This window comes from Watersipora subatra, chromosome 6 (assembly GCF_963576615.1).
Source record: "Watersipora subatra chromosome 6, tzWatSuba1.1, whole genome shotgun sequence".
Classification (NCBI taxonomy): domain Eukaryota; kingdom Metazoa; phylum Bryozoa; class Gymnolaemata; order Cheilostomatida; family Watersiporidae; genus Watersipora; species Watersipora subatra.
This window is the reverse complement of record NC_088713.1, coordinates 61,691,150-61,707,774: the sequence shown is the minus strand read 5'-3', so window position 1 is coordinate 61,707,774 and position 16,625 is coordinate 61,691,150. Positions and strand designations below refer to the sequence as shown.

At 34.6% G+C, this 16,625-nt stretch overlaps 1 protein-coding gene across 1 annotated transcript in view; it reads left to right on the top strand.

Moving 5' to 3' along the window:
* Nucleotides 1-4,790: 4,790 nt before the first annotated feature.
* The window catches only part of LOC137398431 (uncharacterized), a 51,502-nt gene continuing 39,667 nt past the window's right edge, over nucleotides 4,791-16,625 (top strand). Inside the window, exons 1-5 of the mRNA XM_068084540.1 lie at nucleotides 4,791-4,847; nucleotides 5,030-5,213; nucleotides 5,526-5,716; nucleotides 8,308-8,478; nucleotides 10,611-10,719. Coding sequence (XP_067940641.1) covers nucleotides 4,791-4,847; nucleotides 5,030-5,213; nucleotides 5,526-5,716; nucleotides 8,308-8,478; nucleotides 10,611-10,719 — 712 coding nt within the window. The remainder of the gene's footprint in view (nucleotides 4,848-5,029; nucleotides 5,214-5,525; nucleotides 5,717-8,307; nucleotides 8,479-10,610; nucleotides 10,720-16,625) is intronic.

The window sequence follows — 16,625 nt, the reverse complement described above, 5'->3', positions numbered from 1 at the left end:
TCATATGCACTACTGCTGAGCCTACTCAGGTTTCCTCAACTTTCTGCTGGAAATCTAAACTAAATTCTGGTGATCCATTTTATTTTGTTTGTCAGCATCTGCTATGGAATGCTGAGAATAGTTTGTAGAATCTCTTCATCTGTCAGCAATAACTTAATGCGCAGTAACCATTGTAACGTTGTTAATAAAAGTTGCTTCTAATGTACTGTAGTTCTCACTGTTGCTGATGAGAGGGTAAGGGATCTTCAGTTGGTGAACAAACAGAAAACCAATAGTATGTTCTATTCTTAACAATCCAAAGATTCACTGCACAGGTCAAGGTACATCTAAGCATTGGGTTCAGCACTTACTATATATTGGCCTTTACTATACTATAGCTCTCGCCTTTGCTGATGAAAAAATAAGTATTCTTCAGATGGTAGACTAGCAGAAGACTAAAAGTGCAGCTCATTCTTAACATTATGTAGCCAGCAATTGTATTCATTTCTATTATCTGGATGTTGTCGTCTTGATAACACCAGTACAGTAACTTGGGTTTTACGGTCACTGCTATAACTTAAATTTCTCAGTGGAACATTTATTTTTTCCAACTTGACTTTGCTAATTGTTGAATACCCAATCATCTTCATGTGAAACATAAGCCTGGTTCCCGTATCAAATGCAAGACCCTGGTGGTAATCTTGCGCAGCATAACACTTGCGACTCTAGGCTCGGCGGCTTTTGTTCACAAAAAGATGCATCACTAATAATCGCATTAAAAATGTTTGCTCGCCATGCCATTTCTAAATTTCTGACCTTCACCTGTACAGTGAATTTTGGCAAGGTTTTGCATGTGGCTCTTTGCGAAAGTTAAACAGCAGTGAACTCTTGCGTTAACCGCCGGCAACTACCAGTGGTACTCGGCGCGTAGTTGCCAAGGTTGCTTGAGGTTCACATTTCCTCGCTGATAGCCCTACAGTTCTGTTGCCGGTGTTTGCGGCATATATAGGAACCAGGCTTTAGCTTATACTGGTAGTGTTGCTTGCAGCCTTGGCAGAAGCTCAGCAGGGTGTTAAAGTTCTGCAGTCTGAAAGTGTGCAAAAACTCTCGGTCCTACAGAAAAAAGTCAGCAGAAACTATCAGCTCTGCAGAAGGAAAGTGAGCAGAAACTTTCAGCTCAACAGAAAGAAAGTGAGCAGAAACTATCAGCTCAACAGAAAGAAAGTCAGTAGAAACTATCAGCTCTACAGAAGGAAAGTGAGCAGAAACTTTCAGCTCAACAGAAGGAAAGTGAGCAGAAACTTTCAACCCAACAGACACAAAGTCAGAAGAAGCTCTCAGCTTTAGAGGAAAAAACTGAAGAACAGGAAGAAGGTAGATTTTAAATGTAAACAGCTTACTAGTCCATTGTTAGTGTAGCACTGAGGAACTCTTTTCTTCTACATGTATTATTGGCAATGTATATCAAAAACTTGCTAGCAAATCAGCATGCATCTAATTGGTAAGCCTCAATGAGTTTGGCACTCGCTGTGTTGTCAAATTCAAGCAGTAATTTTGTTGTACAGGTTACAGTAGATCATTTTATTTTGTTCACTGGATTGTAGCATTAAAACTAGCATTGGCTGAGGCCAAACAGCACACAACAGCATTATGGGATGAAAGTAAAAGGCGGTTGTCATTAGTACAAGAGGAAAGCGAGAGACAGTCGTCATTGGCATATGAGGAAAGTGAGAGACGGTTTTCATTAGTACAGGAAGAGGCTAGACAGCAGAGAGCAAGTATTTTAATTCTGTACATGTCTATCTAGGTTAATAGTTAATATCTACTTCAAAATATAAGTTTCCAGTATCACCCATTGTTTGTAATCCACACCCATAGTGTAACCCAACACCTGTTAGTATTTTTCATTTTACATAGTGCTACAACTGCGAAAGTTTGATTTTGTATGGTTACTTGCTTCTGGTAACTTTATAGAACTAGGCCTATTTTAATACTGCTGAAACTACATAACATGTAGGAGATTGCCGCATCAGCTTATTGTGATAAATTTAATAAATTTTACCAAAAAATACAGCAAATTCCTTTCTACATTGACTTTAGCTGACTGATAGAGGCGGCACTTATGAGTTTTGTGCTAGGCCTTCATCATCAGTAAGAAAAACCCTTGTTTATATCTAAGTTTTATTTAGTTGTAATTATAACAATATGTGTTTTTAGAAATAGCTGCCATGGTAAGGAAACAGGAACAATTTACCCTGTACCTACAGACTCCAGGAGATACAATTTCTACCGGTAATCAATGTCATAATCCCGACAGTTAATACCAACCTCTTCCTGTTATCTGTATTTAAAGTATTATATAATTTTGTATTAAATAATGTAATTAGTTTGTTGTTCTCTAATGCTGCTCACTAGGATATGAAACACTACTCAAAGTTTAAAAGTTTATCTAACTTTGTAATTTGTTCAAACCAAAAGCTTTCGCAAATTTTTTTATAGTTTGCACATGAAAATTTCAGTCATGACGCTATACTTCTATATATGTAGTGAGTTAAATCTCAGACATGTGTGTTTATTTCTATATTAAAATGGCTGAGGCTGTAGCAGATGTTGAGTGTGAATTTTGCTGCCGTAAAAGTGATGCCATGGTCAACCTTAAAGTGCTACCATGCAGCCATATTCACTGTATGACCTGTTTGACTACCTACTACGAAAGCAAACACTTGCTACTGTGTGGAAACAATGGGTGTGGGTGAGATTTACTATTTGTTGATTTAAATTAGATTATATAATAGTGCGCATAGCCAGGGTTATGATGCATTAAAACTGCATTACATCATTGCAGCGCAATACATAGTAATTTTGCACTTTATTACAACTTTTTTATCAGCAGTTTACACTTACTGCTACTGGAACTGCATTCTTACTGCAAAGTTCTTCCTGAGATTCACTGCAGATTTAGTTCCATGACGCACATGGAAGTAAACCCAGCAGTTTATGTGCACTGCATATGCACATTCTTCAAAATCTGAAACTGTACATGTACTGCAGCTGTAGTTTACTATGGTATTAATATTATGGATCAGCTTACCCTGCTGACTTTCCAAGCGTTTATACTGCATTGTACAGAGTTGTCCTCTATTATGTTTAGCAAGTCCGTGAAATTACACTCTAACACCAATACCATTTCATATATTTCATGTTGCATATATACTCTGTGTAAGTAGGAGCATATGACGTTATAGCAGTACCAGCTATGATGTTCTAAAATACACCAGGGTTTGTAGACAGCCGCTTACAGACAAACTGTTTACGTCTTGCAGTGTAGGATTCTCAAACGCTTTTTGATAATTTACTGAACCTGAATAGGAAATATCCTTTCAGAGAAACAGAAACTATTGTACTATTTCCTCATTAATAACTGTCTTCGCATTAAAAATATTTACTTATATATATCTCAGTGTTCATATTTTGTTCGTCAGTCGTCGGCCTGTCGTTCGTCTGTCATCCGTCTGTTGTCCGTATGTCGTCTAACATCAATTATAAACTAAAATCAGCTAAAATTAATAGTCATTAAAATGTTCAGAAGAAAAACATATGCTAAATGACATCACTAGTTGCTATCACTGCTATAATTGATATCAGCTATTGTGTTTAAGCTGCAGAGGTACTGGTCTTTATTCTGTCTCTTTGCACTTATGGACATCCTAATTGCTCTCTCATTTGATCTGGGCATTTTACGGCTATCAGATTTTGTTGATTTTAATCTTGAACCCTTATTGCAGTCATTTCAACTTAAACATAAAAAACAATCATAGATGATAAAAACAAACCGATAACTTCTGATAAAATCTGTCAAAATTTTGTGCAAGCTCATCTTCAAGTTAGAAATATATTGTTCAGCTTAAAGACTACCTTGATATTCCTGTATGTTATATTCTGTATGTTTATCTCTAATGGTGTTTAGGTAAAACAGAGACCAGACTCTTAATCAAATGGTGTAGCCGTGTCAACATGTTTAGCTACTTCAACTTTAATTTTGATAATAAAACCTCTCAACTCAACCCTTTACAGGTGCAGCTTCATAAATTGATCTACTACCGACACACAAGCTTAGAAATATACTCCGCAATTATAGAATGACTCATAGAAGGCATCACTTACCACTGAATGACCTATGTAGCAAAAATTTGATCACTTATGACTAATTCTTTGTAGCAAGGTGTTTGAGATGCCACCGGACAGTCTCCCATCTTATGACTTGGGTACGGATAAGTCACTCTGTGATATTTGTCTGAAGAAGAGTTCACCAAGACAAAAAGCTATCAGCTATTGTACCTACTGCTGTAAGACGTTCTGCCTTGCTCATTTGGAGGTACTAGTGTTTCCTTTAAGATCTTCAGATGATAATTGGAATAGAGTATAAGCAGTAGTTTTATGTGAAGTTGTTAGTATATATTATTACTTTGCATCTAACTGATGTTGATTACCAAGAGCTTTATAGTAGGCCTACTATGAAACTGCACAAAGATACAATGAGAAGGTACTATTGAATTGCAATAAAAGGTTTCTTGCTCATCAGCAAACACGTTGCGCATGCTTAAATTTTAGACTTTTAAAATTACTAGAAAATTTAAAAGGTTGGATGTGCAGTAATATTTAATACTTTGTTTGTAACCACAACTATGATGACTCTGGTTTATTGTCGGTTTTAAGGTTATTTAATGTTCTTCATTTTTAAAACAATGATAACTTATGTTTAAAAGCCATACTTGTTTTTTAGTTTAGAAATATTAGCTTATTGAGTCAGTATGGTGTACAGCAAGGCAGCATACTTTGGTCTGTGTCTGAATAACTACTCATTGAGTGTTGGCAAATTAGGTGCCATCAGTGCCTCATAATCAACAAACTTTGGTAATATCAATCTGATAATAAACTAGCTATATTTCTATTACATATATATATTATTGATAAAATGTTCTGGAACATTCTAAAATTAAAAGGATGATATATTAGCCAGAAGTAGCAGTATTATTTTGGCTTATTTCAGGGTCATGATGAAATGCTGGAGGAGCATCACAAGATAACAATACTTGAGTACCTGGCTCAACAACAAAAAGCTAAAGTCAGCAGCTGCCCCAACCATAAAGATCAACAATATATTCTTGGATGTAGAGTCTGCTATGTGCTCAGCTGCCTGAAGTGTGTTTCCGACTTACCAACTTGTGACAATGGTGCGTAGGTTTATAGTGGGTGTGCGTAAGTGTTTGAATGCTATTAGATTTGTTAAATACAAGATATTAGTTTGAGTATGATATCTACTTGCTCAGAATGCCAAGTGACTCGATATGATATCATAGGATATCCTGTTGTCAGTGTAACATGATCAAGCTGTATTACTATATCATATAGCATGAGTAATTCTATTTTTGTCTGCAAGTAATATAAGCAATGGATAAGCAAACACGCAAATGTTTTTATCATTTCACAGAAGTCCTAAATTCTTATGAATGATTTGTAGATCTGAAGTTATCTTCTTGATTTAGGTTCTACGCATTCTTTGCTTCCATTAGAGGACCTGGCATCAGCCCTTCTGACAGGTACAATATCTGCTAAGAGTTCAGCTAGAGATGACCAGTTTGAAGAGCTGTTTAAACGAATATCCAAAATGGTCACTGAATATGACAGTCAGACTGAAGATATGCTAAAAATTATTCATAAGAAGAGAGATGAGCAGGTTAGTAAATTAGCTCAGTCTTCGTTTGTGTTTAATTGTTTTCTGCAGCTTTTGATTCACACTTTCAACTCATTGTTTGTTTCCTATGTTATACACCTATCATAGAATAGTGAAAGATATAGAATTATTTGTAATTAGGAGCTGGCTCAATACAGATGTCTCACTATGACATATTCTCTATTTCAAAAAAATAAAAGCTAGCTGAAGTAAAGTTGTGTCACAGCGTATATTTAAAATGTTTCCTTTTTGTGGGATATGCTGACCTTGATCTCTATGTTGATAGATTGCCCTCGAACTCAAGATTTTGAACTTGGAAGAATCTTTTCTTCCCATTTGTCATTGTATTGAATTTAATTATTACTAAAAGGCCTTCAAAAGCTTTTCCAATCTTTTGAAAGTGTTTTCAGCCAATTATAATGATTGCATCTACTATTCAAAATTGCGTCAGCTGCTTTTAATCCAAATGTTATCATAATAATCTGAAAAATTTAACTGAATAAATCATTTTTATATTGTTCGTAAGCCGATCAGCAGTGTAAATGTCTCTACTTACCTGTTTGTTTATAATTCATAAAAGCTCAAACATTCTATTTCAAAACCTGTAGACAGTTCCTATCAGTATTGTTTAACGTTCATCCTAGTCCAAATGTACAACCGTAAATTTTATAGCTAGTTGTTTCTAGGAGTTATTTATAAGTCGTAAATGTTAGAGAAAATGGTAGTTAGATAAGTCACAACTAGCCATGAGTCACAAAGATTTAAAGTCAGTTGTCAGATGAAGTACAATGACTGAACAGATTTTAATAACCATTTATTTAAGACTAACCTGACAGTATATTATTGGAAATCACTGCTGTTCAGGTTTCAAACTACAGTAGACACTCTTACAATGCAAATAATTAGTTGTGGGAACATTTATACCATAAGGAATTCATGTTATACAAACAGTACAATACATGTGAATTGTCTAATCTATTATAAGATCTTTCCTAACTCACCTCATTGACCCTTCCAAAAACAAAAAACCTGGACTTAAATTTTTCAGCAAATGACTGTACAGTAGCTGTAGCACTAATGGTTTGTATCAGTAAGTTTTCTTCTTCTCCTTTCAGTTCTAAGTGACTCATGGTCCATGACTATGTTAATTCTACAATGATTTGAAGGAATGTATCCTTAGTTACATACAATAATAACTTCCATTAATCTTTGCATTTTTAATAGAAAGCATGGTCTATTCAGCCAATTATAAAAATAAAGAAAACGCTTTTTTTGTCACAACTAACGCAAATAATTTTATCTTTACTAGACATAAATATGCGATGATGTTTAACTTTTTGTCTAATTTCAGGCCAAAATATAGTGTTCGAAAAGACTGCAGCTTATGCTCATGACTTTCGTCGTATATCGACACTTTAACGCCAGCACCAATTGATCGCCTTTTGACTTCTTTCTGAAAAATTGCAGGAATTTTCCTGAGCTTTCTCGACACCTTGATCTTGCATGGTGATTGAAAACTTGTATATAGCAATAGAAAATCAATCAATAGAAATATCCACATCCAGAGTTTTCTCTTCAAAGTGTGACAAAGTAGAAAACGATGTTTTTAAAGGTAACGACAGGATTGTCATTATTCAAGTCAGATTTTAGAATTAGCACTAACTTGACGCTTTATAGCATGGGAACTTTTTTACGTAGCTCCAAGCAAAAACTTTACATAAATGTTTACGTTATGAGGAATACACATCAAAGGAGGTACATGGTAATGAGTGTCTGCTGTAGCTTCTATTTGTGATGCTATACAATTACCACTATGCACAATGTTGGTATTATTAATGTGCCCCTAACAATAATGCATGATAATTATTGCACAGATTATTATGAGAATGATGCTTCTAACTGTTTATAGCTGTAACTACAGTGATGTCATCATTGTTTTAATAGTGATTTCATCACTGTTACAATAGTGATGTCAGAGCGACCTAATGGTAGGGCCTTTGATCGTCAATTATGAGGTTGGTGGTTCAAAACCGGTTTAATGCTGACCTGACAAAAAAAGCTCTCATCAATCTTTTAACTCTGAATTGGATCTAGATCTCTTAACTATTTTGGATCAAGACCATAACTTGGAGGACCTGTTTACCACAGTGACAAAGTGGGCACGTTAAAGATCCACCTTGGTCTTTTGCATAATGGTCAAGAGATTTGGCTAGCTCTGTCAGATCTCTGGCTTTGTGTTGCACTGGCATTCCTTCAGGTTAAACTGACAGTTCTTGAAATGGGAGATACTGAAAACTGGGCCACCTCTTCTCTACTGATTGACCTAAACATGCATTGCTACGATGCAAGTCATTGTCGATTTCTGAAAGACAGCCATATAATAGTGGTGTCTTCTACCCACTAATAGAATGGTGATGTCATCACTATTCTAGTACTGGGTAAAAAGCAAAAGGTTTTTATTCAGATAAAAACTAACTCAGTGTACCTGTGAACTGCCTGAGTAGAAAGTAAGTTTACAACTTTATATATCTAGAGAAACATTTTTTAGTAATGTTTGTATTCATGTTTTGTATCAGAGTTGACTATAACTGTAGATACACTCACTGAAAGAGCAGTATAATGAAATAGAAAAGAAAGTGCTTGAGAACAGGCAGAAATCTAAAGTACAAATAAATGACTTTTTGGAGGATGTTGTTCTTGACAAGTGGAGAAGTCTCCGGAATCACAGAGAAATGTTGGAGACTAAAATCAAACATTCTCCACCAGTAAGTAAATACACGTATTTGAGTATTTATAGTAAAACTATAGTGGAAGTGGTGTTCAAATAAAGGATTGCATTTTATTTTTCAAATGGCTTATAAGAATTTTGGAAAGATAAATTTTAGCCTTTTTTTGCGCAAAGCGAATGTCGCCTACTTTTTGCCCTAATTTTTTAGTAGAGCGGTATTAAACATTTTGGATGCAGTAACTCTGCCAGCTTACCATGAGCTTGTCAAAGATATTTTAATAAATATGCATTGTAAAACTGAGAAATATCCCTACCGGTAGAAATAACCTATTAATTACACAAATAACCTGCAATGATATTAAGGCCTGTGTCCGGCTTTGCAATTTGTTAGAGAATTCAAATTTTATTTCATTCTTTTTGAAGACATTTTTTATATTCATATTTACCAAGCTCGCATAAATATTCAATCTTTTTATTGATATGTTTGCTACAGTTTGCAGCCAAAACTAGCATGTCATTGGCAATAGAATAAGAGTTACGACTGTCGATCAATTGTAAGATCAGAATAATCCAATGTTGCTATCAAATAAGATGCTATAAATGTGCAAATTTATAAGATATATAACGATAATCTATCATATGCTACAAATATATCTTCAGGAATAAGCGACATAAATGAACCATTATTATATTACAAGCAGAACAAAATTAATGTTCTTAAAACTAAAATATCTGCATTGTTTGCTCAGATAGCTGCGTTCTGATTGTTGCTTTCGATGGAAGGAACATCTTTTGGTTCTCCAGTGCCTTCCACAATGTCTTTTGACTTGAAATCTTTTTCAGTACCACTGAAATAGTCAGTATTAGCGTTCAAACATTTTTGGGCGGAGCAAAACCTATACGCGTTGCATTCGGCACAGGTGCAACACGTAAATGTTTTGCTCGCTTAACGTAAGCTTTGGTCTAAAACCAGTCGTTCATCTTCCATCATAAATATAAACAGGTTTTATATACAGATACTTCAAAGTATCAAGACCATGTTAAACAAAGAACTATTATTAGCCTGATACAGTTGTTAGTTATTGTTATGGTGTCGCTTTCAAAGTTATAACAAAAAAAGCAAAATGTTTTGAAGTTGAACGACCAGAGGATTGATTGCTATTTATGTAAAAGATTCATTATTAATACGATTTTCTGGACACTTCTCTGCTGATCACTTGATATTATGAGTTCAGAAAAATCAAAGATTGTCAAAGTGGTAGTCAAGTGGAGGTGGCATTCAAATAGAGGGTGGCGCTCTCTTTTTCAAATTCTCTCATAGTGGCAGTCAAATAGAGGTGGCCTTCAAATATAGGTCAAGCTCAAATAAATGTTTTTCGATTTATGTAGAAGCAACCTAAAGTTTTGAGTAGTTCTAATGCATCCCGCATGCTTGTTTGTACTTGAACTTACAAGTAATATTCTCTTGTGAATAAACACTTGATTTGTTGAGTTATCTGATAGGTCTTGTGGAGAGTAGAGGGCTGGTGGAGACCTTTACAATATCATTTTTACGCTTGTGCCAATAGGTACAAGCTTAGTCCAATAAAAACTTTACATTCAACGAGCTTTTGCTGCAACAGTAATATTTTTATGCACACACTTCCATAAACTCCTTGTGTATTTTTTTCATAATTTATTTGAACTACACAAAGACACATTTTCATGCAATGAAACTTAAAATTTAGAATGTTATATGTTGTACGTGTTAAATAAAAATAGGTCTTGTACACAAATTATTTTTCTTATCATTTACATTGTTTACAGTTTTTACTTGTACAGAAATATTTAGTAAATACACACTTTTAATGGGCAACGGAAAGTTATATTATAATAACATGGAGCATATCTACATGTATGTTGTAATCATCTACATGCATCTACATGTATGTTGTACATGTATGTTTGTAAATGATCAAGACAAATCAGTTAAGTTCTATAAAATCATCAGAAAGTTGATATCTTTTGTGAATAACCGTTTAGCCTTTTTTTAATGTACGATTACTAGTCAGCTAAGAACCAAAACATTGTCTTATCCGCTATAAACCATTTTTTTCCACAATGGCTTATACACATTATGTTTGTCTTTGTCAAGGTTATAAAAGTGTTTTTAATAAGTCAAACTTTTAGGATGACGTTGTAAGCGGGTTCAAAAAGCTGGAAGAACAAATGAACCAATTTATTGTGGAGGACTTGCCTGAGCTGAAAGTGGGAGAACAACTCCAAGTAAAGCAAACAGGTACGGGTATGTTCAAAGAATAAAAATATATGATGCTAATTATAGTCTATACTAAAATTTCAACCATATTATTTATGTTAAAATGAGTCCAGAGTAAAACTGTTATGCTTAAAAGTAAAGAAGCAATCTTTGGTTATTGCTTTGAAGTTGTATTGTGTTCAAGGACATGTTAGCTATGCTAGCTGAACATGACAAGACAAATTTTACAGCAAATCGTGGAGGCGCAAATAGGCCGTGGGCCAAAACTGTTTATCTTGCATTTTTGTTGGCACCTCTTTTCAGTGGCAATCTTTTGCACTTTGTAGATAGATTTGATGGTGTAGAATTCATATCAAATGAGTTGCTATGCTTACCAATCCCACTAGTGGGGGAACTTTACCATTTTAGGTTTGATAGATTTTAAGAAGTTTTCTCATCTCATACCAAACTGTAATTGGCTTTTTCTGGAGTGAGTCACAGTTTGTCTATTTATTACAAAGGTCAAGGGCAAATAATTGCCAACTGTAATTTATTTTCTGGTCATGTGTTCATGGTTTGAGGTTTCACTTGGCTGTGTAGCCCACGTAAATAGTTCTCAGAAAATAATTGGATAAACTTTGGCTAAGCACACAAGGCAAACACTTAGTCACCGTCTAAAAAGCTGAAAAAACATTTATTGAAGGTTTACAGTATTTGCAACAAAATTCACAGTTATTTGATGTCAAAATGTTTACCAAGTCTTACTCTGCTGTGTCGTAAGCGCAAAATATGTGCAAATGTGATTACAAACTTATAAAGATGTGGTTGCGTCAAAAAGGTCGATTTAATGAAATTAAGACCAATAAAAGGTTAAAACATCAGCTACAATTTGATCTAATTTTGTCTTTGTAAACTAATTCTGTCCAGAGATATATCCGTTTGAATGGGGCTATCTTTTAAAAAGCTCAGATTCCAGCGGGTGCTTCATTCGTGACATAACGAGTGATACATATGAAAAGAGTTCACGAGCGATAAATATAAGATCATTTCATTAGCCAATCATCAGCACACAATTTTTATAGAGGTCATAAAAATTGTTATCACTCATAAAATGCGTTGTCTGTGATCTCAAAGTTAAGGATTTTACTCTATTTTTAGATCACATCGACATTTACTAAATTAATTACCATCGTTACTCTAATGAATTACTTGGTCGACACGTTTTATTGACGAACAAACAGAATTGTAAAAATGCTTCCAGTTACTGCGAAGGTGACTCTGAGTTTTCTGAGCATCAGGCGGTTAAAGTTTGTAACAGGCAGCTTATAGTTAGAGCTGATAAGTGTCAGCAGTGTTTTGCTACAGAGGAAGATAGGAGAATGAAGGTAAATTTATATTTTGCTTTGAGTCTCCTATAGATATGCCGTTGGGTTTACTTTCAGATTATATTTTCCTGTTTCAAGCTATAATGTAATTTTCTGTACAAGCGTTTGAGATACGGATGCACAGTGAGTTATTGACGGCATCTTTTTAATCGATATCATCTAGCGATACAACAACTTAGATTGATGAATATACTAAAGGTACTAATTTTAGTAGGCATACTACTGAATACATGTACTAATTAATATAATTATATTTTTGCTATCACCAATCATCATTTTATAATTTTTTATCGTTTCTCTTAGTTATATTTGCTTCAAACTTTTTTTGGCAATTTTAGTTAGTAAATTAGATTTATGATTAGAATTTAGATGTTCAATTATCCCTTGTAGAAAGTAAAGAAAATGGAATGATCAATGCACATTTTTAGCTTCCAGAACCAAAGCTTTGAATCGTTGGCTTGGCGCACTTGTGCTTTTGTTAAACATTTATTTATTTTTGAAATTACACTCGCAATCTACCTACAGTGCAACTCCCCATTTGAAAGCTTTCAGGAGATATGCGTTAGAATGACATATCTATAAATGACATATATTTATTGCATTTGTTTTATTTATTACAGGATGTTTATGTGATCCCAACAGCCGAAGCGGTATTTCCAGTGTGGAAAATGCCATAAATGGGAAAGAGAAACTTGAATGTGTGCTGCATAAACCATGATGTTTTGTTTGAGTTTGCTGCAGTAGATGAATTTGTCCTATTGTATGAGCTGAAACTATGTGAGTGGCCACAGCTTGAATGAATATTTTTTAATAAAAGCTTTAAGTTGAGATGAAAATTTTTTTGCTTGTAAAAATTATGTAATAAAATAATATTTTTGAAGGTGAAGCAAAATATCATTTGCAGATCATTGAATACATCATAGCCCCGTTGACACCTCTGCTGAAATCTTGTCTGATACATGGATTTATGAAGTGTAAGCAGAGCTGTATTGACAACTTGCACAGCTCGACCATCTGTTTAGTACTTGAATCAACTAATCAAATGTGACCAGGGAATGTTTTTTACAAATTTGTACCAATATTGACTAGATAAAGTCTACTATACAATGTATATGACTTTAAGGGATGCAGCTGATTTTGTCACATATTCTATTCAAAGATGCAGCATGCTTATTTTACTAAGTAACTAGTTTCCGGGGTGGTAGCGACGGAACTGTGCCGATACAGAAACCTTATTCTACTTAACTTGATTGACATAATTACTGTAGACTGGTAGAATTGGTAGTCAGTACTAAGATGTTTACACAGCATTTAAAAGAAGCTAATATGACCAGTTTGTAATCTCCCTTATCTGAAGCGTTTGAGACATTGATAATAATGTATCTGTAGCTGGATTTAAAGATTTATTCCCGCTAACATGAGCAAATACAAGATAAAATCTCTGCCAATGGAGCCACGTAGGACTAGACTTTTATCGTAAATAGCCGATGTGAATACGAGAGATAGAAACAGGTTGTATCACGCGTTAAATCATTTTGGGCAAGTCCTGGCATGTTTTTTGGCCTGAGCGTTTTAACCGCGATCAATCTTTTTCGATTTTAATCTTCAAATACTTCGACAATAAGATCGCCTTATACAACAAACAACATATCAACTGATAGACAAAAAAATACCTTATTTTAAAATCAACTCAAATTTGATGCAACCACATTTTTAAAAGCTAAAAAACGAACAGATTTTTGCAACCATCACAAAAGCGTCGTAGATTGGAATCCCTTTCTAAAATGGCTCAAATGGAATGCAGCTAAACATGATGTGCTTCTATTTAGACTTTCATGCAACCTCGTTCGTCAAAATGTTTTCACAAATATACCTCACGCATTCGATAAGACCATGTCTTTTGTCCTTACGCGTCTATTCCATCATCATTGTAATGCTGTCACTTTGAGCACTGATATCTCAAACCTACTTTAAAAATTTGCTTTGTTTGTTAACATCAACTTAATAGAGTACATATCATCCTCTGGTAAACATGGCGCTTGTTAGTCAGCTGTGATAGTCGAAAAATGCTGCAAAAATTGTCCTCGCCCTTTGGCAGAAAGTGTGGGTCACATAATCAGATTACGACTAGATAATTAGATCTGGCTGAAACAAAACTGTAAAGTTGCAAGCATCTGTATTTGATACGGGCTTTCCGGTAGAACCCGGCGTGTTTGCCATAAACGAGTGCTACGAGACATTTTTTATTGAGCCTTTTAACGGTCTTTAATTTCATATGATAACATCACGAGTCAAAACGATAACAAAAATATTATAGCGCGTCATTGCAATAAAGAGATTCCAAACATTGGAGTTTTTGTGATGGTTGTGATTAACTGTTTGTTATAGAGGTTTTCAGAGCTTGCATTCACATTTCCACATATTTTGCACCTGCAACACAATAGAATAAAACATGGTGAACCTTTTGACACCAAATAACTGTAATGTGAATTTTGTTGCAAGTAAACCTTTAAAAGATCCTGAAAGCGCTTTTTCCAATGGTGCATGTCGTCAACTTACGTATCTGCAATAGCTCTCAAATTCACAAGACATGCTCTCAGAGACTGTCTAACAACAGCAAGATTGAGTTTGTTAAACAAAACACAGTGAGCTGAGTATTTTTTGCGCTCCTTATATTTCATGACTCAAACATTTTAGGTGAGGTAATGTGACTTATAATTACTCTATAAAACAATTATTGTGCCATTTAATTACATATTTAATAATCATCGTTAAGATAGAAAAAATGTTGACATGGTAATTTGTACAAACCAGTAGTGGTGGCTACTGATCAAAATGTTTGTATTCAGTTTGAAAAATAACTAAATTTTATTCCAGCTATGCATTAACTATTATTTTGGCCCTCGTGTATCAAATGTACAAAGCATGCATGTTTTCATTCTGGTTTATTGGTCTAAGCTAACAAAGTGGTCGTAATTTCCCAGTCAATTTTGTCCTGGCATTTGTTTGGCAACATGAAGTTAGTTGGAAACCAGCTACTCGTGATACACCTTGTTGAGATGAAGATGAGCAACCAAAGAAAAGCACCAGATCTAATTCTGCTGTCCACTTATACACATCAAGACCTATATTTAAACACGTAGGCATGATATGTGAAAGAAGGTTTTACTCACACAATTAACTTCTAGCAAAGCTCTCTTTCATGTAGCAAAACTGTGGCTGCTGGCATGTCCATATATCCTGTAAATTAATTTGAGATATGATTTCTTTCGTTGCTTTGACTATGATTAAGTAATTTATAGGCAGGGCCCTGTATTGTTTGACAGTCAAAGTTTCACGGGTCTAGTAAAATGTGTGACGCTGTGTGATGGCTAAAATCATGCCAGATCCCCATCAATTTGCTTCCAATGGCTTACCATATGCATTTTAAGTAATATCTCAACAAACCAGTGACTTTCTTTTTAAGTTTAAATTATTTTCAAGCCTTATACAGCTTGAAGTTCTTTTATGCAGGTGTTAATATGACTCCCGACAACTTTAGCTAGTTCTAATGCATTTTAAACCAGTTTTGAGCCTCACTCATTTTCATAGTTGGAGAAACATCTCAACCAGCTAGAAAAATGCATTAGGGTGGTACATGTGCACTGAGTATGGGTGACCTTGCAGCAATGTTATGGGTAGTCCATGTGTGATTCTTACGAGTCACTAGTACTGATTAAGCAGCCTAACTAGACAGTCGCCTTAAATTATGTCTGTCAATATTCATACAATAAACCAACTGGTAGAAACTTCACATTATAACAGGGTCAAAATCGGTCCAAAATGTATTTAAATTAGCTAAAACACTTTAAAATCTATCAGAATATGTCAGCAGTCATATCCGCACATGATTAAAAACCTTCAATCTGTGTTAGCTTGACAATATTTTAAACTTTGAAAGAAACTCCCTTGTTTGTTAGGATATCAATTAAAATGCATCTGGTAAGCTATTGGGAGCAATTTTAAGACGATATGTCATCATTTTAGCCATCACGCAGCGTCATGCAATTCATCATGCATTTCACGTTTTACTAAATCGCAACCTGTACAGGTACAGCATCAATGATTGCCATCATATCACCCTACATCCAACTATGGCACCCCATAACTGAGTTAACCCTAACGACTGGTTTTCCGGCCTTGTGTAGGATGTTTCAGAATTCCTAATGACCAGTGTTCCGGCCTTCACATGGCTTTTTGTACAAAAGCAGTTATAAGTAACAGCCTAAACCAATTAAATTAAATTTTGCACAAGATTTTAGACCACAATTTTCACTTCCATTTGTAACAGTTTTCAAATATATTTACCTACTTATTTCGTTTTAATAACAAATTCTATTAGCACGATATCGTGTAAAAATCGATACGACTCATTTGTTGGTAGGTCATAAATGATTTTGAGGCGATTAAAAAGTTTTATGATACTAGCTATAATTTCACTTTAAATTTTGAGTCATAAAATGATGATGAACAAGTGTTAAATGGATATGCTGCTACTGTAAATATTTTTTCGAGTTTTGTAAA